The sequence below is a fragment of the Corvus moneduloides genome, chromosome 15 (assembly GCF_009650955.1).
Source record: "Corvus moneduloides isolate bCorMon1 chromosome 15, bCorMon1.pri, whole genome shotgun sequence".
NCBI lineage: Eukaryota > Metazoa > Chordata > Aves > Passeriformes > Corvidae > Corvus > Corvus moneduloides.
In genome coordinates this window covers 9622982-9649284 of record NC_045490.1, presented here as the reverse complement: position 1 = coordinate 9649284, position 26303 = coordinate 9622982, and the positions used below count along the sequence as shown (strand labels likewise).

Genomic DNA, 26303 nt, shown 5'->3' with positions numbered 1-26303 from the left:
TATCTAAATTTCTAGTACCATGTTTGCTAGTTCCACACTCTCCACTTGAGGTTACATAAAGAATTGATGGGTTTTTTTAGTTATGATTAGTATGGAGGGCTTTGGATAAGGTATGGACTGGTGTGTTGTGTGGGGTTTGGATTATTTGATTGCATAGCATTTATCATGGTGGATGCTTGTCAGAGTACCCTGACAGGGAGCTTTAGAGAGCAAATTAAACTAAGGCTAAAAAAAGACCAACCCAGTCTTACAACTTACTGCTTGACAGAGAGCTCACATCCCTGCAATGTGATTCTTCAGGTATTTCTCTGCTGGCTCTCTCTTTTCCTCTGGAAACCAGAGGTCCTGTATCCAAAAAGGAAACTGCACTGAAACTTTAGTTTCTGTCACTAAAACTTTGGTGTGATCGAAGATAAAGCTAGGATAGATGTTATTAATAAAGATTGTGAGCGATAAATTGGAGCATTCTTGCCTCTGCCATTTGGTTCGTTTGAGAGGCCCAGGGCTGGATTGTCCCCGATGCTCATCTTTGCAACGCTTAAGAAACTGGGATGTGTTCACAAACAGGACGGGGCTTTTCCAGTGCTGTCCTGTGGGGTGGAAATGACACCTGCCTGCTCACAGCGCGACAGGATCCACCCGCGGCCGCGGCCGGCAGCTCCGCTCGGCCGTTCTCCTCCCGGGTGGGTGTCACAGATCAGGGAATCATCAAGTTTGGGAGACCTTTAGACTGTCCAGTCCAACCCTCCACCCAGCACCGCCACCGTAACCCCTAAACCACATCACCCAGCGCCAGATCCGGGTGCCTCTTAAAACACCTCCAGGGATGGTAACTCCACCACCTCCCTGGGCAGCCCGGTCCAATGCCTGACCACCCCGACAGCGAACAAGTTTTTCATAATATCTGATCTGAATCCTCCTATCTCAGCTTTAGGCCAGTTCTGCTCCTCTCACTGCAGGCACGTCAGAAGAGATCGGTCTCCTCCCAATCCAACCTCCTTCCAGGGAGTTGCACAGAGCCATGCGGTGCCTGAGCCTCCTCGTTGCTGACCGATGGTCGCTTTGTCGGTACACCCGCCGCCCCGGGCGGCTGTTGCGGCGCAGGCAGCTCCCCTTCCTCTCTCCCCCCGTCTCCCCCGCTCCCGGCGCGCTCGCAGCTCCCGGTTCCGCCGCGGGCTGCGGCTCCTCCCGCGGGGCGCGGCGGGGGCGGGCCCGGCCGGGCCGGAGGGGCCATGCCGGGCGGCGGGGCCGGGCTGCGGCGGGCGCTGCTGGGAGTGCGGCGGTTGGCGGGCGGCGCCGGGAGTCCCGCGGCCATGGTGAGGGTGAGGGTGAGGGTGAGGGTGAGGGTGAGGGGGGACCGCGCCGGGCCGGGCTGGGGCTGAGGCCGGGGGCGCGGGGCGGAGGGGCCCCTCACGGACAGGCCGCGGGCTCGGGTCAGTCCCCGGCCCTGGGGGAATGGGGATTGCTCAGCCTGGAGGAAGCTCCGGGGAGATCTGTTTGCCACCGTTCAGTACGTGAAGGGGCTAGGGGAGAGATGGAGAGGATTTTGGACAAGGGCGTGGAGGAAAAGGATAAGGGGGAATGGCTTCACACTGATAGAAGGTTAGATAGGATATCGGGAAGAAATTCTTCCCCACGGGAGTGGTGAGGCCCTGGCACAGGCCGCCTAGAGAAGCTGTGGCTGCCCCATCCGTGAAAATGTTCATCCAGGCTGGATGGGGCGTGGAGCAGCCTGGTCTAGTGAAAGGTGCCCTTGCCCATAGCAGGGGGTGGAATAAAATGGGCTGTAGGGTCCCTTCCAACCCAAATCGTTCTGTGATTCTCCCTGTGTCCCCCCGCCATCCCACCTCATGGCCGATTATTTTACAGAAAGCTAATAATGAACAGCAAGTGCAGGGTTCAACCCTCGCCCCTCAGGCATGAGAGTTAGTTCTAATTTTTATGTAATGACTTTTTTCCCTGAGCTTCCTCCAAACAAACGTTATTGATCCCTGGGTCAAGCGCACCACCCAACCGCCCCTTGACCCGAGTATGAGTCAGGTGCCAACACCTCGGGTGCTCGGTCAGCATTGGCACCTGGCGCCCGTTCCTGCTTCCCTGGGGGTCTGGCCATGCCTTTGACGTGCTGCTGAGGAGTATGAGCGTGGAAACGCAATCGGAATCTCCCACTTTATCTTTTTCTTGTACAAGCTGCTTTCTGCTACATTTCTGAACATCATGATGTGTCGAGGAGCTGACTCAGGATGTGGCCTCCACAATGCAAAATGTGCTCGGTGTTCACCAGGGCCTGCATCAAACTTGGTCTCCATATTGCTATTAAAAACTCTGTGATCAAATTTCAAGTCACAGCATTGTCTTGTCAATGGCCATGTGTCATGTGAGGTGTCAGGAAGACACCACAGTGTCCCCAGAGTTGGCACAGGACATGTCTGTGCCAGTCAGAGAAGTGGACTTTGTGTTGCATCCTGGTTGCAATCCTGGACTTTGCTATCTCAAATAAAACACCCACCCCTATGACTTTTTGTACATTCGCAGAGTAATTTCATCTTGTGCCACATAAAACAGTGCATTTCAAGACAGCCTTTGGCTTTGGTGATTTTTGTATATGCTTGAAAAAAAAAGAATGTAAGAAGTTCATGCCTACAACTGCAGTTACAGCAATGACAAATCTGAAATTTGTGTTCTTGCAAGCCCAGAGTTGTATTTGAAGTGTAAAGAGCCTAAATTAGTTCGGTTTGGGACCTGTAAAACCCATCTCTCGTTACATCTCTTTGTCCCCCTAAACACAAATAGCAACAGTGATGCTGTTAGATTGATTTACCTCATTTGGGGTTTTTTATCCTATGTTGTTGATGAAAATGTTGCTCCTTGGTCCTCCTGCATCTTAAGGCCTTGCTCAGGTCGCATTAATCGCGTTAATTCCTGCTCTGCTCAGACTCACAGCCCCATCTGGTGGCACCGGGGCTCCCGCTGGAGCACCGGCTGGCAAAGGTAAAAAATCCTGTGAGCTGCTGAGCTGGCGGCAGGTCCTCACTGCCCTCCCATGTCTGAGTGAACTCCTGGAGAAAAACGGCCTTTCTGGAGGACCTCACAAAGCTGGGCCAGCTGCTAAAAGAAAGACTAAAACAATCTGAATGTAGCTGTACTGGGGAGAAAGGTTCTTCCCTCTAAACCACTGCCTTTATCATGAGAGTCTGAGACCCATCTCTCAGAATGTATCATCTGAGGAAGGGCTCATGCTCTTAGCCCCTGCTTCTACAAAAGGTATCAAATCTCTTCGAAAGGCCCCACAGAACATTCCTCTGTGTTTGGCTCTGGCCTTGTGCGTGGTTCAGCCCCTGATTCAGATATGTAGCATATATATAAGCAGAGTGTTAATCTGTTGTGTCTGTGCTCCCAGTGGCATCAGGAGGACTCCTGTCACTTCAAGTACGCCATACTTAAACACTGGTGCTTTGCAGAATCTAGTGCTTTTACCAGTAATGTCAAACTTCTTATAATTGTGTCTGTATTGTCTTTTTTTTCCTTTTAATTTAGTTATAAAGCTCTTTGTTCCTTGTAGAACTCCACAGTCTTTGCTGTCTTCAAGTCCATTCCTGTTTTCTTAAAAACATAAAATACAAAGTAGGTAGAGTGCAATCTCCTGTTTTTCTTCTCCCTTTTGAAATAGGTATTTCCTGATATCTCTTTTAGCCTTATAATTGTACATTTATCAGATAATACAAATCATCCCTTAATTATCAGACAGAGTGGAATATTTGAAAATTAAATGTGGTGTTAAAACATCTGCATAATTCAGATGACCAAGGGTGCAGGTACGCTGGTGTCCATCTTCATTCCTGGGAAAGAGCTTGTTGCTTTTCACAAAAAGCACTTAGCCAAATTTACTTGCCCAAAGAGAAATGGCAGGGTTTGGCTGGTTTAGGTTAAACTGGTCTGAGAAATTACAAACAGTAAGAAACTGCACAGTGAATTTTCTACATCCTCACCTTTGCACAATACATCACCACAATTTCATCGTGTGGTTTTCTTATTGTTGTACAAAAGAGAACCTCAGCCTCACTCGTGCCATGCCTTTATTTTTTTCCGCTCAATAGTCCTCCCAGTCTCACTGGTTGACAACAGAGGAAAGGAACCAAGTTTTACTGGATCTCAAAGCTTCAGGCTGGTCTGAGCTGGGAGAAAGAGATGCCATCTACAAAGAGTTCAATTTCAAAACTTTTAATCAGGTAATGATTGTTGTATGTTGCTTTTAATATAAAAGAAATGTAATTGCTTTAATTTCCATATGGTCCTGATGGGAAAATACTTATATTCAGAAGTTTGGGAGTATCCTGGTGGGGCCAAATCCTCTTGGGTTTGTCCTGATGAATTGCTCTCAGATTCTGATCTCATTAGGTGGAGTAAATTAATTCCATTTTGTAGTTGATAAGTAGATTTGTTCTAATATGACAGTTTCTCAATTATAATATTCAGGTCAGGGTCAAGGTTGGTATTGTGGAATCAGACAAAGCAGTATTTGATCCTCTTTTTTTTTTTTTTTTCCATTACTAGCACTCATAAGTAAATGCTGGAAATACATAACTGATGGGCAGTGGGGATCATCTTTGTCAGGGAAATACATGAGAAAAATGGGTAAATATAAGAAAGAACAGAAACTTTTAGCGAGTAAGGAGGGGAAAATAGGACGCGTTTCACCTTCTAAGCAGGAAGACAAAGTTCTGGTATATCCTTGACTGAGTTGTAATAGCTGATCTTGCAGTGTCTTTGGCACACAGAGTGCTGGTTTTTATTTACCTCACTGGGTTTTTGTTTGGAGACAGGATCCTGAGCCGCATCTCTCTCGCATATGTCTCGGACATCAGTTACAAACTTGTTTTAGAAATACTGAATTTGTTTTGAGATCCATATTCATCTTACTTTCCCCTGAAAATTCTCTTCTGAGGAATCATGATGTTGCTTAGAAAAAGTCACGTTCCTAGAGCATGAATTTCCCTTTTGTTTTATTTCTGAGGGAGGGGTGAGTTCTTTCTTGGGAGGGAGAGAATTCCCAGGGGTTTTTTGGGTTGATGGATCTCACTGAGCCGGTTCTTGCCCTCACTGTGGAGGGACACGGCAAGCTCCAGTTTGGGGATGCCATGGGTTTGTTGGTGTGTGTAGGGACCAGGAGCTGTGCTGTGAGCTGTTTATTTATATGGCCTTGCCTAAACCCAGAACAAGATGTTTTAGGAAACCACAGTGGGCTGTATAAACAACGATTTGTAACGCTGGCTCTTTTTTTCTCTGTTTCAGTAGTTGTCACAGTAAGGAAAGCCGAGGCAGTATAGAGAGAAGGCGGGTGAGGTGATCCCAGCCCCTCTGCGCTGGGTGAAAGCAAAAGAGAAAACAACTGCAGGAAAATCCAGCTCTTGAGCAGGACAGTGCTGGTCCAGGGAGCATGTCCAGAGCCCTGAGTACATTTTTAACCTGAATGTTAATGTAGAGCAAGTAGAACCAAATCAGTTCATTCAGAGGGCAGTGAAGGGGAGAAGCCCATGAGAGGGAGCTCACAGGAAGCCTTGGTGAGATGTGCAGGCAGGTGGGGGCTGAAGCAACCAGGAACAAGGCGCATTTGACACCGGTGGGATAGAAGTGACCCTTGGAAGAGTTGAGGTTTCCTGGCTTTTAATATTCATGAAATGGCATCTCTGCCTGGTTATGGTCAAAGTCTTTGTTGGTTCAGCACAACTAGAAATGAGGTTGCCCCCAAAGTTAATTAAAAAGCGGTTTTGCTCACTGTAAATGAGTAAATTGGTTTGATCAGATGGATTTAGACAGTCCCTGTCTGCCAACAGACAGGTAAGGAGACAAATCAGTGTCCTGCACCAGCAGATATCTGGAAAACGCATTGCTTTGACAAAAATGGACAAAGTTGTATTTTTTTTTGACAGTGTAGATTTATCTTACAGCATGGATAGATATCCATATGTCTTCCTGGTTTGAAGGCGAATGGAACACATACCAGTATAGGAAGTTGAGTATATTTAAATAAGTTTATTGGTAAATGATGAACTATATGTTTATACTTCTAGTACCTGTAGTTGTAGGAGGAGTACTTTAAAAAATGACCACTTCAATTGTTTGGGAGATATTAGAACAGTGTCTTTCATTCTTAGCTGCTTTCATGGATGTAAGGCAGAAATGAGAGCAGAGGCTGGGAACTGGCTTCAAAACGGAACTTTCTGCCCCCACTTGGGAGAAAAAGCCACGCGGGTGCGTGCTGTGGGCGGCTCTGGTTGTATCAAGCTTAGATGCAAGTATCTAAGGGCAGAATTTCACCTGTTGATTTTTATGGATTTATTGCAGTGTCCCCTTTGAATTGCAGAGTGCAGAAGTCATTCTTGTTCCCGTAGTCCAGGAGCAGGCTCAACATGCAGATCCCAAGGGCATTAGATCCTTACCTGGTATTAGAGAGCAGGTATTTGCCTTTCGATAAGTTGAAGCTGAAAATAAATTAAAATTATGCATGTAAGCTTAATTTTATTAAATTATGCACATACACTTGTATTTATAATGACTATTAGTAAATACTGTGTTTACTACAACCTAGGAAACAAATGACAAAAGTGGAGGTATACCTGCCTTGTACTTTGGGAGAATTTAGTCCTGCAATGAAAAAATGGGACTCGTAGGTACAACTGCTTTCATTTAATGTAGTAAATATTCTATGTACAGGATTTAAAGTGTTTAGTAAAAAGTCAGAGGACTGAGAAATGTCATTTCCTCTGTGATCTTCTTGCTGCCCTTTTACAGATGGTATAAAATCAGGTGTGGAAAAAAAAAACACCCCCAAAAATACAAAAAAAGTAGTTGAGCTGACATGAAAGGTATTTCAAATTTATGTTTTGCAGATGATATTGGTATGATTAATGTATTCATTGCTTTTTTTTTTTTTATTGCTTCTTGCAGATAATGTTCATGATGCATGGAAAATTCTGTGGCTTCAAAATCTATGCCAGGTTTACAAAGTCTGTGTATGTCCACAGATGTTAAGAATATAAACACAACTTTTATTATAAAGTTGTGCAAATGTGTAGACATGAGCTTGGTTTATGTATATTATTTTCAGCATGAGAATGAAATGAAACTTCTGTGAAACGAGAGTTATTTAGATTCCTGAAGCTTTCAGGCTGAGATTAGCTCAGTTAAAAGCGATCAGCAGTGAGCTGCCTTTGTAAGGCTGACAAGCTAATGACACTTCTGGCTCAGGGAATTAGTTTGTAACCCAGAATTTGAAAGCACTGACGGTGATTGTTAGTCTGAAGATACATTTTCATGAAAATGGGCTTTGGTGGTACAGTTCTCTGAAATAAGCTGAAAACCAGCCTGGGGTTACTACTGAAAGGCCTTTGTTGGTTTTGTTGCTGTGGATGCCCACCAAGCACCAGTCCTGGGAGACTGGATGGCATTGGCTGTATGTTCCCATTATGTGAGGTAGCCTTCTGGTGGGTGGGTGTTCTGCACCTTGTATAAAATAAAATACACCTGTGGTAGGGGCAAACACAATTCAGCTGTAGAGGAGAGTGCTGTGTCCAGAAGAGCTGTGCTGATGCCGCCAATGTGTCCATTCCTCCTTATGCCTTGCAATTGCCCTGAGCTATTGTCACTCTGGAGTGGCAGGTAGGCAGTGATGAGTTAACACTGGAGTCTTTTACCTTCAGGACCCTCAGTGGGGTGCACTTGCTCAAGAGCACCCAGGTTGAGTCACTTTTCCCAAGGAACATGTGCTTGGCAGGAATGTCTGGCTGTGAGCGAGGTTTTGGAGAGGAGGTGGGCTTGGAGCACTCCGTGGCAAGTCTCAATCCCTGCTATGCACCTGGGTGCTCGTGGGCCTCTACAAACCTCACAGACACATCAGGGAGCTTCTCTGGGACCCTTCTTCCAGGCAGCAGGGCAGAGAAGAGCAACTGGTGAGGCTTTCAGGCCATGGTGTAGCATCACGAAGGGACACTTTCATCCATTCAGATCTTTGTGCTACTGAAACAAAATGGTTTTCTTCCAGTGGAGTAAGCCCTCTGCTTCCAGTCTGCTCAAACAAAATTGGTAATTGGGATAGAAAGTTAATTTATGCCTCCAGATCATGCTGGTAACTTCTCCCAGCATTCCAGGTGAGTTCACCTTGAGAGCAGTGATCTGGAAGAGAGGATAGGCCTGTTTTAAAGATGTGAATTTCTCCCAGATTCATCTCAAGCCCAGTCCTGGGCTGGGCAAGCAGCTGTGAAGGGGTGTGAGTGCAGGATGCAAAGTGCTCTGTTTGGGTCCTGTATCCAGCTGCTCACTTTGCCTGAATTTGCAGGAACATCTTAGCTCTGAGACTTCCATGTCTCTCGTCAAACTTGGTTGGATTTGACCAGAGGGTTTAAGGGGCAACTGCCTGTGTGATTGCGTTTCCGTAGGTAATCACACCAAGGCAGCAAATGCAGTTAGGAAATTACAAAGGTGGGCAAGTTTGCTGATGGTCAGGTTCAGCATTTACAGCTGCTTTCTTTTATAGGGTAAGTTTTTAATTAAGTTTGTTTAAAAAAAAAAAATATCATATAGGAAGTCTCTATAAGACCTCTAACGTAATTTTCTAAAATGACAGGAAATCAAATGCTCTAAGAGTTTGAAAGCTATTTCAGATACATTTTTTGTCTTTTGGGGTAAGAGAACAGAGGTGGAAGATGAGCCTGAGTAGAGGGGACGGTATGGAAGTGTCTCAGTGCAATTTTTGTCTTGAGTTTTGAGAACATATTTAAAGATGTGCAAAAAATCTAGGAATATTAAATAAATTATTATTCTCACTTTGCATTTCCTTTACAGATTGGATATCTCTCTTAGTTGCAATCTGGGAAAAAAAAATCAGACAGAGCATGCCTTTTTTTCTCCCTCCTGGTGATGCCAATTTTTTTTCCTTTGGCTGTAGGGAGACATGCTCAGTTTTGTCCCTTTAAATTGATGGTTCTTGTTGTGTGATCCCAATTACACATCCAAACGAATTTGGTGGGATATGCAATGCATACTCTTGATTTCTTTTGATGGCAGTACTTGGTGCCAGTCCCTGCAATATAATCTGTATCCATCCTTCCTTTTTTCTACTCCTGGCACATTGCTTTGTTTTCTACATTCATCAAAGGTTGGAAAAACTGGTTTTATACATATAGGCAGTGTATTTCATTGCCACTTTATGTACTTAATCTTTTGGCTGTTTGTCTAAAAAAGGTCCACGCCTTTTATGTATTGAAAACATAATATCCTTTAACTTACAATCTGCAGAGTTAAAATGAATTTTATGGTAAATATTCAGTTGTGGACCACATCTCCAGCTTTTTATATGCCACAGCGGTCTTGTGTTTTTTTTCTTCTCCATTGTCTGATAGTGAGGTCATTTTCAGTCCTCTTGAGATATTTTATTCCCAGCCAGATGCAAGCCATATATTAAAAGTAGCACCTGTGGCTAATATCACAGCAGCTTACCATAAATTTACATGGTAACTAGGATTATATCTGTCAAGACTGTTAAAAAATGTCTAGTTTTAATTTGATTTCCAGTATTGAAGGAGCTCTCCAACATTTTGCTTCATAACTATATTTTAAAAGTTAAAATCACTCCATTGTTAAGTTTTATAGCACTCCCAGTGCCCATTAAGTTGATTTGTTAAATGGGGGTCAGAATAAAGCAAGTCGGCTACAGGAGGATCGGAAACCAACCCATTTGTGACAAATTTAGTCCTCGCGTGTGAATCTTCTCAGAGCCCAAGGAGTGATTGGATTCAGGTGCAGCCTGTGTCAGTTGTGTTTAACCTCAAAGCCTGAGCAGTTTCAGCCCGACTGTCACTTCTGCTGATCGAAAGTTGGACTCATTTTTGTACGTTTTGGGGGGAATTGCTATTTTTAATGTAGTATTGCTCTGCCTGCTCCTTCTGCTAGAGTTTTGCATTTGATTGCCTGTCGACTGAAAATAAATTATTTTTCTATCCACCTAGGTAGGTGCTGGTTTTCATATAGGCTTTCTGAAACTGCTTCATTTTCCATTATCCTTTGAGTCCTCTCCCATATGCTGTGATTTGTGCACCTGCAAAGTTATGAAAATATTTTGTTGGTAGTTATGTTGTTCACTAACTTCCCAGCATTTATGAATACAATAACAGATCTACAATAAATCAGAATTATTTATGAGTGGGTTTACAGAGTTGAGAATATCTTTGTATCTGAAAATAATGAATTTCTGGCGTATTTGCCTGTTGACATTTTCCTTTATTAGAAACTGATAGTGAAGTTTTTGGGACTGGCAGAAGTTAACCTGAGGCTGAAACACAGTCAGTGAACTGCATCAAGTGTCTCAGAGCAGAACATAGTAAAAATATATGATTCCTGGATGGTCACACCTTCCTTGAGTTTATTCTTGGGATCGACTGAGTAAATAAGAGTCTCGCCTCTGAGTCGGCAGGTCAGGGTGCAGCTGTGGGACCTGGACATGATCCACCTGCCCGCGCCACTGCCTGGCACTGCATGTGGGACAAAGGTAGTGCAGGGTCTGGGGGAAATGAAATGAGAGCTTCCAGGGAGATAGCTTGTTTGGAAGCTTATGATTCTCCTTCCTTGGCCTTGGGGAAGGAGGAGATGACACTGGTGCTCTGATCAGTGTGTTCTGTATCCAGTGATGCTTCTAGTTAATTGGCAGTCAGTGGTGAGAAGTTGTGCAAAGTTGGAGGTCTGTAAATGGTAGAAATGTGTGATCTGGTTGTGTCTAGGAAGAAATTAAATCCTTGCTGCTGGAAGTTGGGAAATAAGGTATTTATTTTCTTCTCACGGCCATCATGGCTTGCAGTGTACAAATCCTAGAATGGTTTGGGTTGGAAGGGATCTCAGAGTTCATCTGATTCCGAACCTCTGCCTTGGGCAGGGACACCTTTCACTACCCCAGTTTGCTCCAAGCCCCATCCAACCTTGCCTTGAGCACTCCAGGGATGGGGCAGCCACAGCTTCTCTGGGCAACCTGTGCCAGGGCCTCACCATCCTCACAGGGAGGAATTTCATTCCAATATCCAATCTGATCCTGCCCTCTGTCACTTTGAAGCCATTGCCCCTTGTTCAGTCACTCCATGCCCTTGTAAGAAGTCCCTCCCTATCTCTCCTGTAGCCCCTTTAGGTGATGGTTTATCTTTGTGCTGTGGAGTGTCCCATCTCCTCTTTGCCAGGGTCTGTGTGTGTAGAGGCCACCACCCTTGTGTCCCACCTGCTTGTGACAAGTGCTGTTACAGTACCCATGTCACCAGTATAATTTCATCATGGCACTGCCAGTGGTACCAGGCCACCAGGGTTATTTAAAATGTCATGATATTAATCATATTTAAATAAAAATAATTATCTTTAAATTGAAGACTCAAGAGTGGTCATATGTCCTTCATCATGCAAAATGTCGCATCCTGGTTGTGGTAGAGTTTGCATCAGTTTTGGGGTTTTTTGTGACTTAACTGTAATTTGGGATACTCATTTTCTTGATGAGCTAAGTCATATTTCTCCCTAAAATAAACCATTATTTTATTGTTTATAATTATTGGGGTGTGGTGTTTCTAATTGCTGAATTTTCCCCCCTCAGTAGACCTGTTGTATCTCCTTTTATGCACTCCACTGCTTAAAATCTGCCCGGTTGACCTTTGGGCTGCTCTCCAGTTGGCTCCAATACAAATGTTTTTTGTAACAGATGGATTTATTATCACTCAAGTAAAAATTATTGCAACATTTGTCTTATGTTTGTTGCATGCATTGATCTGAAAATGCAAAAGAAATTATTTGTCAAAATGCCTTTTGGATCTCACAAGCTGTCTTGTAGATGTGTAGCAAAAAAAAAATATTTCTCCTTTTTTTTTTTCCAGCTGCACAAATTGATTTTTTCAATTAAACAGAACAAACGTTCTTACAGCCATGTGGACAGTGCTCAAAGAGAGCAAATGGGAGCAGGTCAACCTAATTTTAGCTACAGTTTTGGCACTTTCCATGATAAAACACCTTTGAAAAATGAATGGAAAATTCAGTGGGTTTGAATTCAGTCGAATAGCTTCATTTGGGAATATGCAAGTATGACTGCCTCTTTTGAAGAAGATGGTTACTCAGTGAATGTTCTTATCTTTTCAGTTAAGGAAAACTGGTTTCTAGAAACTCCTTTATGCAGTAAAATTTATTTTTATGGGGGCACTGGAATGATGCTGGTTAAATGCAATCCTGGTTGTTTAACCTTTTGCATCTCCTTGCTTTTGGAGCAACGCCTGCCTATGGTTTCAAACCGTAAATTGCCTTTAGCACCGGCAGCTCTCACCTTCTCATACTCCCACAAAGGAGCGACGCGCTTTGGGATATTATTCTCTGCAGCTGTAATTAAAAATGGACTCCGGCTGGCAGAATAAACTAAAATAAAACTACAACGCCCCTATTTCAAAATTAACCATTACTCACCAAAAGCACATCAAACCCACTTAGCGGACATCCGTTAATCCCACCGTGAGCCGGTTCAGGCTTTAATGCACACTGTTTTACACGTTAAGGGGTTTGAAGTCACGGGCCAGTGCTGACCTTTCGCATCTGCTCCTCTCGCAGTAGGAATCTCCGCTCGCCGCTCCCCGTCAGGGTGGATTAGCGTGATGAAGTGCAGCTCTTCTGCTGGCTGCAATTTTGGGTTTTGATCAGAATTATTTCTTTCACAAACAATCACGTTTGGCTAAAACGTTACATCTGCTCTGAAAAGCCACTGGCAGGGCCATGGTTTATCAGGGCAAGGCATGTGGAGGTTTTTTAGCCCTCTTTTATAAAGCTACAAACCTACTTCACATGGGTTTTTTGGGGGGAGAGCTTCCTTTCTTCCGCTTGCCCTTTATTCCTTTAGTTTTGTTTGGCTGAGATGAAAAGTCATTTTGGATAAACATGAAGCTGGTTGTGATGTCTTGGAGGGGTTTGGTGGGAGCACAGTGATGAGTGGGAAGCCCTGTGCTGAGTCAGCACTGCACTGTTGGGTTTATTTATTGCTAAGGATGCTTTGTAGGAAAATGTTATTTATTCCTAGCATCAGAGGAAAAAGTCCTGATTGCATGATCTACTGTGATTTTCCTCAGACTGAGATGAGAATAACAACAGACAGTTAAATATATGTCTGTGTATGTCCAAGGTGTCCCTGGTTGAGGGAACATTTAGTCTGTGTTACAATGGGTGGGTGCTTGTAGTAAGCTAAAATACTGTTAACTGTACAAGCCCAGAATGCTAGGTTTATGCATGCATCTTGTAATGCCCCATCTAACAAAAAAACCAAGAGTTCTACAAAGGGTTTCCCTTTGTGGCTCATACGAATTTCTAAAAGAAATTTGATGTTCACTGGAGAACTCAGAAATCCTATTTGCCTCCCCTCCTGAGCCTGTGTCCCTGTTTCCAGGTGTACCAATGTACAAGCAGCGTGGGTTGCCCAGAGAAGCCCTTGTGTTCTGGTAAAAAAACAACCAACAAAAACCCCATGGAACTTCTCAAAATATTGCTCATGGAACATACTCTGTCACTTCCAGGCATGTGCTTGGAGCATAAGAAGGGGTCTGAAGACAGTGGATAATGTGAAGTGCAGGTTGAGTATCTGAATTGTTGGCAGTTAGGTGAGCCGTGTCCTTAATAACACAACTTAGTGTAGCTGCTTTTATCCTTTTCTCTGTGACCTGCTCCAGCTGTTCTTCCAAATAGCAGAGACAGGAGATGAAGCTCAGGTCGAGGTGACCTACAGATTCCAGAGGGAGCAGTGGGCATGGCAAACCAGGCAAGGGACCCAACTGTGCGGAGCTTGAAGGATGCCCCATCTTGTCTGGGAAGATGCTTGGTCTGTCCTACTCTTTTTTTCCCAAGTGTTCTGTTGTTTCTAGATTTTAAATGTGTTCTTTTGGAAAATAACATTTGAATTTTATGGTGCAATATAAATTAGCAGCCTGCCAGTGCTGGCCCAGGTAAGTCTCCTCCTGAGTTCACTGCCCCTGTGTATCGCCTAAACTCTTCTACTATAAAAGGTGGCCAAACATTAAAATCTGTTCTGACAGTACAGTAGGACACCTTCAGCAGTTGAGTGAAACGATTCCCTGACTGGATCTGCAGTAAATGGTCCTTAGTTTGCTTTATTGCAAATCTCTAGATCTTTTTAACTTTGGGCTTGGCCAAGAGAATGATGGGAAGACCTGTCCAAATTCCTCATATCTCCATCGTGTTTTCTCTGTTGCATGTTTGAATTGCTGAACTTGTCTTTAAAAAAACAAACTAAACCAAAAAAGCTGACAGGATAGTGGAAGATGAAATGAGACCAACTTCTTCCCTTAATCCATCATAAAGCAAAGCCTTTCTTATCATTCTTTGATGTGTTCTTAGGATCATAAATGGCAGAGATTTAGAGGATTATCAGAGGCAGGATATGATTGCCCTTGGATGCTCAGCAGAGAAGATCTTGGATATTAAACTGATAGTATGTGTAATCTTGGCCAAAAGACCAAGGAGAATTTTGTCTGAGCATCCCTGTGTTATCAACAGCAGGGATGGCATGTGAACTTCACTTTCATGTCTGCAGAATGAAATCATTCCTTCACGTATGAGTAAAAACAAACATTGGGGAAAATAGCAGAATATTTTGTTCTGCTCCAGTCAAATCTGTTTCATCCAAAATGCGGCGTGATGGGATAATGAACTCCTCTGTTCTTCTACACCATACCTGCACTGCATAAAAGTCAGAGGGTTTGAGAAACTTTTAAAAGTGGAGCATTCACTTAAATTAATTCTGATCTGCTCTGGTTTATGATACCTTCATGTCATGGACTGGCACTGTGCTGTCAAGGATGATTCATTGCCCTCTGCTTTAGCAGAGGGCTCAGGTGTCTGAATTCAGAAGCTTGGAACTGGGGACTCCCTGCACGTTGTTACTACTTTATTTTATAGTGGTTTGTGTGATGGCTTTACTACAGTACAGCCAAGGGTTTGATTTGCTGGACCAAACATTAGCTTTAACAAGTCAAATTATCATTGTTCTTTCAGTTGTGCAGCCAAGAGAATTTATTATATTAAGTGCCTGATTACTTTAGCAGGTGCTCAGTAAATGGGGACTTCACTGTGTTATTTCATGTTTTTAGGTAGGGTGCAAAAAGCTCATTTTAAAAAGTCATGTTTCTTGAAATTGCTGTTTTATTTGGTGCAAACCTCCTAAGTGCAACCTTTGTATTACATTTTTTAACACAAAGCACACAAAAATGGCTTGGGAGGTGGAGAGCCACATTGAGCTTTTGACAAGGCTGGAGGATTTCTTCCATGTTCTAGTTCAGTCCTGAAACCTGGGATTATTTCCCTCATTTTTTCTGGAAAATGTAATTTAGAGATCTACAACTTTTAATAAATAAAATAATATTTATTAGTCTATGTTTGTAAGTGCTGAGGGACTGGGGGAAAAAAAGGAAAAATAAAAGCATTTATTTTGAATATTTCAATATGAAATGATGCATCACAAATACCACATGACCTAGTTCCAGGTTTGCTTGGGATTTAGGGTATGTACTTATTTTGCAGAAGTTGTTATGGGCAACTAAAATTATATTTATCTACCTATAAACAAACTAATGTATTTTCTAGTATGGTTGTATTGACATTGAAACTTTTATCACTTCCAGAAAGTTTTTATGCTGCCTTAAGACATCTCCATTTTCTCTCACTTCTACTCCATCAAGTCTATAAATCTCTCTGGTGGAACAGGTGATTAATTTTGGTGTGAAGTGTGTTCATTAAATCACCAAGAATATTTTCTGTGTTCTGTTCATGAAAGCCATGGTGCAATCGCTTATTGTAATAAAAAGGAGAATAGGAATAAAGATCCTCAGCATGGAGGCTGCTGGAAAAGTCAAGATGTGATGAAGAAGAAGGTAATACATGTAACATTTTATGTTTTATTATTACCAGTAAGAGAAAGAAGGCCTAAATTCAGCGGTTGTTAAAATCCTGATATAAACAGGCTTAGAAAAGACCAGGTTGGGGTTTGTTGTACAGATCGTACACAAGGGTTTTTTGCATACTTAAATGAGCTTGGGAGGAAGAGGAGAGAAGAGCAAGGAGCAGGATTTAAGTGCAGCTCAGTGCTCTCTACTTTCCTCAAAGTCCCTTTCCTTGCACTGATCCGTGTCCATTGACCATAGCAGAATACTTGAATTTTCCTTTGAAACCGGTTGAAATTCAAATGGGGCAAATGACACTTGCATCTGCTTTATGACTATTAATGGTTTTAAGATGAAAGAGGGTAGATTTAGATTGGATATTGGGAAGAAATTCTTCCCTTTGAGGGTGGTGAGGCACTGGCACAGGTTGCCCAGGAAAGCTGTGAATCCCTGGAAGTGTTCAAGACCATCTTGGATGGGGCTTGGAGCAACCTGGGATGGTGGAAGATGTTCCTGCCTGTGGCAGGAGATTAGAACAAGATGGTATTTAAAGTGCCTTCCAACCCAAACCATTCTGTCATTCTGATTCTGTGATGTCGTAGCTTAGGTCATGGCTGAACTGGGAAGATGAAGCCTTAAACTCCAATCCCTTTGGAGAGCTGCATCTCAAGCATTGTCAGAACTGTGTTGTGTCTAGTGCTGCACTGGGTCTAAAGGGTGCTGGGTGAGTGCAAACTTCCCTTTGCCACAAGCGGTGTGGGCCTTTCCTGGGACAGCATTCCTGAAATTGCCTTCTGTCATCTCCTGCGGCTCTTGACATTGTACCGGTACCTGTGCGAGAAACGTCCCCATCGAGGCAAGGCTGTGCCTCCCAGCTCCACTCCTCTCTGCCTCCAGTTACTCTTCATGTTCTTCAAATTGGTAAATCATATGACAATAAACAGAAATACCCTCAGTGAAGAGAGAAGGGGAAACTGTTGTTTATCTGGTCAGGTGGTTTAGATTAGCAGTGATGCTGGTCTGTATTATGTTACTTTAAATCATAGTGTCCCAACAGGACATAAATTATGAAGATTGTTACAGTATGTTTCATCCAATGTAAGATCAACAAATTGGAATAATTTTTTTAACAAGAAAATCAGTGCTTTGGCAAGGTTATTGGTGAAGAATTTAATTTAACTTGATCTTTGCTTGCATTATTTCTTAATATATAAAAACTATTTGCATAATGTATGAATTATAAACATTTTTAGAATCAAAGGCAAGAATGCCTTTTCCAAGATTACATAGAGTGGCAAACTACTTAGAATAGATCAGTGTTTGTGCTTTTGCTGTCAAAAATGTTTGATATAGAACTGGCAAGCTGGTTTCTTCACTGACATAACTGTAAACAAGTGTTGGGAGACAGAAACAGCGTTCTTTGGAGAACATGGTGTAAAGGTTTGCACGTTCTCCGCTGCACATCTAACACAGAGAGCAATGTTTACAACCGCAATAGGAATGTAAATAGGTAACTTTTTTTGGAGTGTAAAGCAGCATTGCACTTTTGTGTCGATGATGTATGCAGATAAGTATGGGGGATGTGAGTGGTCAGCTCTGGATTTTTAAAGAATATTGTAAACACAGAAAAGCATTGACAATTCAGTTGGAAATTTGAGTTGTGGGGGTTTTTACAGTTTCAGATATTGCTATGAAGACAGAAACGGCATCTCAGTCCATGCCAGTGTGTCTGTAGTATTATTCTTCCATCCTTTCCCGTCATTAGTGTCCTTATCCTTCAGAATTAAAAGCACTGCTTTCCCTAGTCACAAGTGATGCTGGGGAATGGGAGGGTTGCCTCTGTTCACAATATTTTGCTGCTCAAGCTATTAAAGAAGAGAAAACCAAATTTCTACCAGTGGTTCATCAGGTGTTGTTCACCGTCAGACCCTGCTGGGTGCCCATGTCAGGATGGGGTGGGATGGAGGGAGTAGGGAATTGTAGGCACAATGCCTGATCTGCCTTGTCCATTACTTGAAGCCTCAGCAGAGAGATGGAGGACATGAGTAACCTGAGTTTAGCTCTATTTTGGTGCATAGTTATTTGCATTCTTAATTACTGCCTCGCTGTTTGTGGATTGATGTTAGAAAAGGGGGAGCGCAATGAGAAGATATTAACCTGTTTTATGTTGTGTATGAATCCAGACACAGACAAAAAAAAAGAGGAAAGTATCTAATGCCATGTGGATCCAGTGTCCCTGAGGATAGTTCAGGCAGCTTGATGATGCCAGCTGGGAAGAATCCCAAAATGGGCACGTGGTTTTGTGAATGAATACCTGTCCTTCTGTGCTGCTGCCATTACTTTCCTAAATACTAGTTAGATTCCTCTTTTTTTGTGTTTTAACTATGTTGTCATTTTCAGATAAAGAGTGTAGCTTTATGGCATGATTTATGCGTATTTATACGATAAAAGTAGTGATGGAATAAAGAGAATTAAAATAAAACAAACTCCAATTTTTTCCTGCGAGCACAGCGGAAATGTCGTGACAGCCCTTGTGACTAGCAGCTGGTCCTGACTTACAATAGCTTGACGTTAAAGAGCTTTTTCCTTTTATCTTCTGGCTTGTAGCTCACTGTTAGGTAGTAATGTCAACTGGATATATGAAAGCTTCTGGAGTTTGGGAGTGAACCTTAATGATTTGATTTTATTGTTACAAGTGTCAAACTGCTAAGGAGAATATGTGCTGTACCCTGGGTACTTTTTACTCGGGTGAGTGGAGAGCAAACGTGTGAGGTGTAGTCATCTCCTGTATGACAGTGTCACTGTAACCTGAGTAATTTATTAATTTCCCACTGATAATGGTACAGATGCAGCCTGGGTGGCGGGGGGAATGGAAGACAGGTAGCCCTTGCACTGCAGAAGGTCAGGGTTAATGCTACCGTCCAGCGTTAATGACCAGATGGGAGGGAGAAACCTTAATGTACTTTGGATTAGCACATGCTTTCCTTGGCTGGGGCGTCCAGAGGATTTAAGAAGCCCAAGTGCACACTTCATTTTAAAAACAAACAAATAAAAAGTGTGCATGGTTATATTGTTGAGCCTTTCAGCTGTTTTTTCTTATATATCTCCACTTTCAAGTCAAGTACTGTCAGCTGCTTTCTTGTGGAGATGCATGGGGGTGATCCATCACGGGGGACTTGCAGTAGGTGATGTATGAGCACAACACAACGACCTGTGGGCCTTTGATGTATAACTCATCAAGATAATGTTGGCAAGCATTGTACAAAAGCAGCATGTTTAAAAAGTATTAAGATGAATGGATTCCTTGCTTAAGGAGTGTGAAAGGAAGAATAATAGCAGATTAGCTCCAGGATTGTGCGGTTCTCCCGGAGCTGTGCAGCGCTGTGTGGAGCAGAGGGGCAGATGGAATTTCATCTTTCCTCCCACTTTTGACAGCAAAGTGTCTGGCCCTGGTTTTCCCATTCTCTGGAAACAAAAGTAACATTAAGTCTTATTTTGTGATAGTAGATTATATCAGTTTCAAGAGCAGCTTGGCCAGTCACAAAACATTGTGAGATAGCTGAATTCTTTTTAAGTTTACCTGGGGGTTTTTTTTTCACTTCTTTAGGTTAACTTGTTCTTCTAAGAGTAGCCCTAATTTTTATCTCATGGAGACATAGTAGGGCTGCTAATATTTAACAGACATTTTAGATGTGATGTTACAACTGAAACACCAGTAGCATTTAGTTCGTTCTTTCCTGATCTTAAAAGACAGGAAGGGAAGGAGAGGGAAGAGATGTACCAGTGCACCCAAGGCATCTTGTCCTTACAGGATTGCTTCGCTCCTTACTTACATTGCTCTTCATGGTTTGTTGCAGGGACTCTGCACTTTGCCACCCGTTGGGTGGCATGATCTACTTGTGTGGAGTTCCCTGTATGTCTGGATACTATTTTAGCCCAGAAGTCCTAAAAGGGTTAGGTTGAAAATGTGTCTAATATGCCTATTTTTGAAAAAACAGAATACTTCATAATATTTACTCCACTGAAGTCTCTTTTAATACTTCTTTATGGCTTCTAGAAAATGCACAAAATCTTTCTTTCTCCTGTCTTTTTATTTTTGAAGGAAAAATCAGAAAAAGTTCTCGTTAGGGGCCAAGGGACTGCAGATCCCTGTTGTTAATAGGGTGAAAGTCAAGACTGTGTTGGGTCTCACTGAGTGAATGTGCTTGTCCTACTTTCATCAAGAAATGTGTGATGGTCTGATAAACTCTGCCCACCAGTGCAGTCTTGACAATGATCTTGCACTGCAGACTGCATAATAATTTTCATTATTTTTAATTAAAGTTGAAGAAGTGCAGACTCCTGCTCAAATTAAGGTTGGTTGTGTTGCCGGAATGCGGTAATTACTTTAATTGATCACAAGATAGTTTCCTTGATCACCAATTAGACCAAATTACCGATCAAGTTTCAAGACGTGAAGAAATGTCCAAACTGATTTTGTGTAATAGTGTTTTAATATCTAACCAAACCTAAATATCTTTTCCTTCCAGAGCCAGTTGTATTTTCCCAAAGAAAGGTTAAGGCTCTACAAATATAAAGGTGATTCATAAACAATAGCGTTCCAATTCATTTAATTTGCAAAGGAAGTATTTAAGACCTTAATGGAGGTTGTGTTAGTGAAATTGCTCAGTAGAACCATAGCTCATTTTCCTAGTGAGAGATATACATTTTGTGTGTAATTAAAATAAACTAAAATGCAGTGAGTAAGTTGCTGTGGGTAATGTGCAGGGAAGGAGAACATCTCCGAGCAGAGCAGGGCATGCACGAAGGAGGGCAGGCTTTGTCCTTCTCTGGTTGCAACAGTTGTGGGCAGCTGGAGCAACAAGCAGCAGGACGTGTCCTGGGGAGAGTCCTCTCTGCTGGAATTTATTCCTTTTCATGAGTTGGACAGTCTCAAGTTGAGCAGTCTTCGGTAGGATGAAAAATTTTATGACCGATGTCCATTTTATTCAGCTGGAGACTCTACTCTCAGCGGGGAAGGGGTAGTGGGATGGCATGTTGGTGCACTGACTGGGGGGGATTTGGTGGTCTACTGATGAGGAGGATTTGTCATCTGAAGTGTGGAGGAAGGTCTACAGAGCAAATTAATTTTTTAAGAGTCATTTGCTTGTGTAATTTTCTCTGTGTGCTTTCGTTGGAGCAATGATTACTGTCTCACCATTAGTGACTGTGTTTGCAGTGTGACCCGGGTCTGTACGTATGTGGGCGAGTTCCTGGGATGAACAGACAGACACCAATAGAGCATACACAAACCTGCTAGGGGGTTTTATAAATTCATTCTTATTTTTTTCCCTTGCTATTTGTTTCTATAAAGGCACTTTGGTTGCAGACACATCACTGTTTTAAACTTTTGGGGACATTTCTGTGTACAGATTGCTGTGTTGTAAATAGCATTAAGCCCATGGACACGCTAAAAACATTTAAATCAGCACTATTAATAGAGAAGTTTTGCAAATCTTTGCTAACATTGGATGCACAACTTGCAGCTTTCTACTTCAAAGTGTACTGCTGAAACATGGGCAAATTTTTAAAGTAATTGTTCACTCAAAGTAAAACTAAACCAAGTGAGAGATTCAAGGGAAGTTAGATTCTTCTGAATTTTGGAATGCTCTTGGGTCAAAGAAAAAATGCTTTTTAATTGCTGACAGTTTGGTGATTTCCAAATGACAAACCTCATTGGAATGATTTTCTCTGATTATAACGTTTGCATTCATTTGACTGGCAAAGCGACCAATAAAGTCATTCTTCATCCAGGCACCAATTCTTTTTTTTCCTTAAAGGTTTTTGCAATTTGTGAGAGGGAAAAAGACTTGAAACTATTATCAACCATTATATGTTATTCATTGACCACATGTTTGTTTGAAATGGCCATCGCCTGGTGGAATGCGGGCTATATACATTCTCTTCCATAAATTAGCACTAAAAACCTACCTAAATCAGGTATGGTTTTGTGGAGCTTGTTGTATTATAATCTGAACCAGACTGTAACGTGGATGTTCCTCCAGCTTTGCATGTTAATTCAGGTCCTGAACCCGATGGATGGAGCTTGGTATGAACAAAGCCTGCTGCTGGGAGGCGTCCTGCTCACATTCCCAGGCCCTTCCGGCCCCGCTGCATAATTACAGTCTTGATTTGCATGGACATTCTAATTTTCTTTATAATGCAGTGATTTGCTCCTAAGTACTTTGGCAAAGGCCTGCTATTATTTTCCTTTTGAGCCTATGATAAAACCTGTGTCCTGGGGGAGCATGCAGGGACAGAGGATTGGAAAACATATTTTAACTCGTTTAAAGGGAAAACATGTCTCATAAAGCAGAGGGGCAGACCCACCCACTGCCTTTTTCTCCCCAATAAAATAAATAGCAAAGTGGTTAAAGGGAGAGGTGTGTTTCTGGAAGCAGTGTTGGCCATACTGTGGCATGGTGCTTAGTTAGAAATGGCACGTTTCTAAGATGCAGTAGGGGATGGAGGACTTGGGATGGATATTTAAAATCCCTGCTGATGCCAGAGGTAAAATCATTGCTGTCAGCAATAGCTTTGAGTACTGGGCTAAGTCACATTGAGCAGAGTGATTTACCAGGATCTGTAGGCGATCATTTCAGCTGTATTGGGAAATGCACCAGTGGCATGAGAAGTTCAAATGCCTCTTTAGCACACACACACCCAAGGTGCAGCCATCTGGGGCATCTTGAGGAGATTTTGAGATTTTGGAGTGAATCTTGCCAATCCTGGCGGGTGGAGTATTTTCCTCTTTGCTCTCTCTTTTCCTAGGCTTTTGGATTTATGACACGTGTTGCTCTACAAGCAGAGAAGATGAATCACCACCCAGAATGGTTTAATGTCTACAGCAAGGTAACGTGTTCACCAGCCCTAGTTACTCACACGGCAGTGGAGTTAAGGAGACCAAACCACTGGCCCATTCTCTCTGCCTTTATTTGTAGCTTGTCTACAAGAGAAGGGAATGGGAAGTGTCTCTATAAAGAGATACGAGATTTTAAAGAGATGCTGAGATTTGCAGTGGTGAGGAATCAAGAATGAAGCTCTTTGCGCTTGCTGCCAGCTATATGGTTGGGGCCTGTGGCTTCACCCCTCTGGCTGAGATCTAAAAATAAAACAGAAGCCTTTAAACTCTTATTTAGCCAACCTGAATAAATTAGTGTTTTGAGACTGCTCACCAGCTCTCATTCCTCTCTGTGCAGCAGGTCAGGAACTCAGCGGTGTAGGGTAGCAGACTGTTGGTACCTAAATGGGAGCCTGGCAGTCTCATTTTAGATTTGATTTTTTAAAAATTGTAGGCTCCTATGTCTCAACATAGCAGCTTATAAAATTTGTTTATAATATTACCTAACTGATGGTGGTCTTGTATTTACAAGGGTTACAAGGATTACTGTAACCCACGAATGAAAGGTGCTGTGTAAAGGGTGAAATTATTGCTCTCCCTTCAGTTTTATTTTCTAATACTTCTCATTGCATTGTATCACACTGTTTGTTGTAGCATTTAGTGAATATATGGCAGTCCCACTAAAAATATACCAAAAGAAAGGACATGCCGACAAGCAGCCTGTAGCTCAGACCACCACCCCCAGAGCAGGACATCCCACCTCTCACTGCAACTGAGCCTCCCAGCAGAGACTCTTCCTCATCAGCCCTTCAGGTCACCTTGTTTAAGGGACATTAAATGATCACTGGAAAAAATCCTGATCACCCATTCTTCCTGATTTTATTGGATTTCCAGAATATTCAGAATTTGTCTTTTTTTTCCTTTTGCGTCTTCCCAAAATCTCAGTCAAAGGCAAGACAAAATAATGCCCAATTTGTCATCTGGCTCAGTCTAAACAGACCTGTGAGACAGCTTTTTTTTTTTAATTTTTAAATTAATCTGCAACAAGCTTAAGAATTTTTTCACTTTTGGGATGCTGGTTTTTAACAAAATGTGAGCCTCTGACCCAGCTCTTGGCAGCTTGGTCACTGGCCCAGGTTCTTCATGAAACTGATCCATGGAATTTAAATGTAAAGAGTGAGTGATTTAATCAGACACCTCTTCTTGGATGAAACCCAAGAATGCAAAGCCTGTGTTATTCTGCAAAGGGGCTCATTTTGGTGAGATTCCAGGCTCTGTAAAGCCTCCTCACCTACAGCGTCTTCTGGTTTACATGAGCAGAGAGGGTCCAGCTTGGTGCTTGCCAGGAGCACCAAGTAAAACCAGCTCACTATGGAGACACACAGCGTTCCCAATGAATTGCTGTTCAGCCTATGTGTCAGAGATCAAAATGCCTTTGTAACCTCTTTCTTTTCCTTTGTGACAGGTTCAGATAACTCTGATTTCCCATGACTGTGGTGGGCTGACCAGGAGAGATGTGAAGCTGGCTCAGTTTATTGACAAAGCTGCTGCTTCGGTTTAACCAGGATGTAAATAGCTTTAATACAGTGTCCAGCAATATTTTGTGTTTAAATGGGAGCCCTCTTTCTTTGTAATCCTAATTTCAAAAACCCCTAGAGACAAGATATTTTGTAAAATGAGTGGCTGAGCTTTTCTGACCTTCAAGACCTTCATCTTGAAACCCCTCGGGACACCTGTGCTTGTCCTTTCCCATTGCTGGCTCTGCAGGAGGATGTAGTGGATAAACCAGCAATAAATAAGTTTTGAACAATCCTTTTTTGGAAACTAAACTGAGCTGGAATGAAACCCAGGAGGCTCACCCTTGTGTGTTGATGTTCCCCAAGCCCACAGGAACGGGTGGCAGCTGCCATATGAGCTTCCCCCATGCCTGACCATTTCCCTCCTATAGATTTGTAGATCTCTGCACTTCAAATAGTGTCAGAGCAGCCTGGCCAGGTCAGTCCCCTCTGGCTTGGTACCACCATCTCTGCCAGTGACCAATAACAAGTGCAAGGGACACTGGGGACAGCAGTGCAAGCTGCTGCTGATGTGTCCTTGGAGTTGCAGCTCAACTGGCAGGAACAGCTGTATCCAGTGTTGCTGCTTGAGAGCCTTTCCCCGTCTGACGGTATAGAATCACATAACCACAGACTGGTTTGGGTTGGAAGGAGCCTTAAAGCTCATCTCATTTCAACCCCCTGCTGAGGGCAGGGTCACCTTGCACTAGACCAGTTTGCTGCTAGCCCCATCCAGCCTGGCTTGGACACTCCCAGGTGCAGGACTGGATCTTGCAGTTGCTGAAAACTTTAGCTCTGGTACTGCAAATACAAAAAAGTCCCGGCGAGCTCCCAGCACCCACACCATTAAATGAAGCATGTTCTTAAGGGCTTGGTCAGGTCAGTGCTCAGCACCCAGCAGGATTGAGCCACTATTGGTGTTGTAGTGCTCCAGTACCTGCTGGATCAGGTGGGGGGTGGCTTGGCCAAGTGGCCGGAGCCCCGGCCAGGGCTGCCGGCGGTGAAGGAAGCAGCATTAGCAGGATTCTTGCTAAGCTGGGCTTGACTGAAGCTATGCTCACCGATTTTTTTCATTGCAAATGTTGTTGCAGGAGTTACAGATCCCGCTGACGTTTAAAATAATTCCTTCCGGGGTTTGAATGTCTTTGTTTTTATCCTATGATCCTCCCTGAGACAGATTTCCAGTGCCGGCAGGGAGATTTCATCCTGCTTAAAGCTTGCAGGAGGGCCTCTCACCCTGCAGTCCCCCTGCCAAGTGTCCCCAGCGTGCTCCGTCATGCCCTTTGAGCAGCTCCGGGTGCGGCGCTCCCAGGAGATTGACACCTCCGAAATGCCGGAGTGCATTGCTCAGATGACACCAGCGGCACAGCCACCAGCTACCAAGAAGTGAGATGCATGAGTGCCAAAATCTATATCGGGGGTACATGCGAGGTGTGTGGTCTCTCAGATATTTTGGGATGCAAAATGCCACGAGCTGCCACCCAAGCGACTGTTGATAAAATGAGAAAGATATTTTTTGTAAATCCTTAGCAAACACACCGTCACGTGCTAATTGGTCACACACAGAAAGCAAGATGTTGGGGTTTATTGTCAGTAACCCTGCTTGGGATATCAAGTTAATACCTAAAAAGACCCAAATTCAGACTACGTGCTCAGCTGTTGTTTTCTCACAAGTGCCTTTCCCCAGTGAAGTGGAGGATTTCCCTGATACGGTTTGAAAATGGTCACTGTTGTGAAGAGCGAATAAAACTAAAACAACCAACCAGGCTGTGATGTCTCCTGTTACTGGTGGGGAAGTGAAACAAGCTTCACCCAAAGTTTTGACAACATCTCTAATGAACTGTGAAAAGTCTGTTCAGAATTTATATATAACGCATGGGCTTTGAATAAAACCAATAAAATCAAATTCCTCCTTTGTAA

At 43.0% G+C, this 26303-nt stretch overlaps 1 protein-coding gene across 3 annotated transcripts; it reads left to right on the top strand.

The window, feature by feature from the left end:
- The first annotated feature begins 1232 nt into the window (after positions 1–1232).
- Positions 1233–26303, top strand: PCBD2 (pterin-4 alpha-carbinolamine dehydratase 2). Of its 3 annotated transcripts, none has more exons than XM_032124968.1 (5): positions 1237–1316; positions 4098–4229; positions 6365–6457; positions 22758–22838; positions 24293–26303. In XM_032124968.1, exons 1-5 carry the CDS (start codon positions 1314–1316, stop codon positions 24386–24388), a joined length of 405 nt encoding a protein of 134 aa, XP_031980859.1. In that variant the 5' UTR covers positions 1237–1313; the 3' UTR covers positions 24389–26303. The 3 variants fall into 3 exon arrangements, with proteins under 3 accessions (XP_031980860.1, XP_031980859.1, XP_031980858.1); XM_032124967.1 differs by having other exon boundaries at positions 1260–1322; XM_032124969.1 differs by lacking the exon at positions 6365–6457 and having other exon boundaries at positions 1233–1316.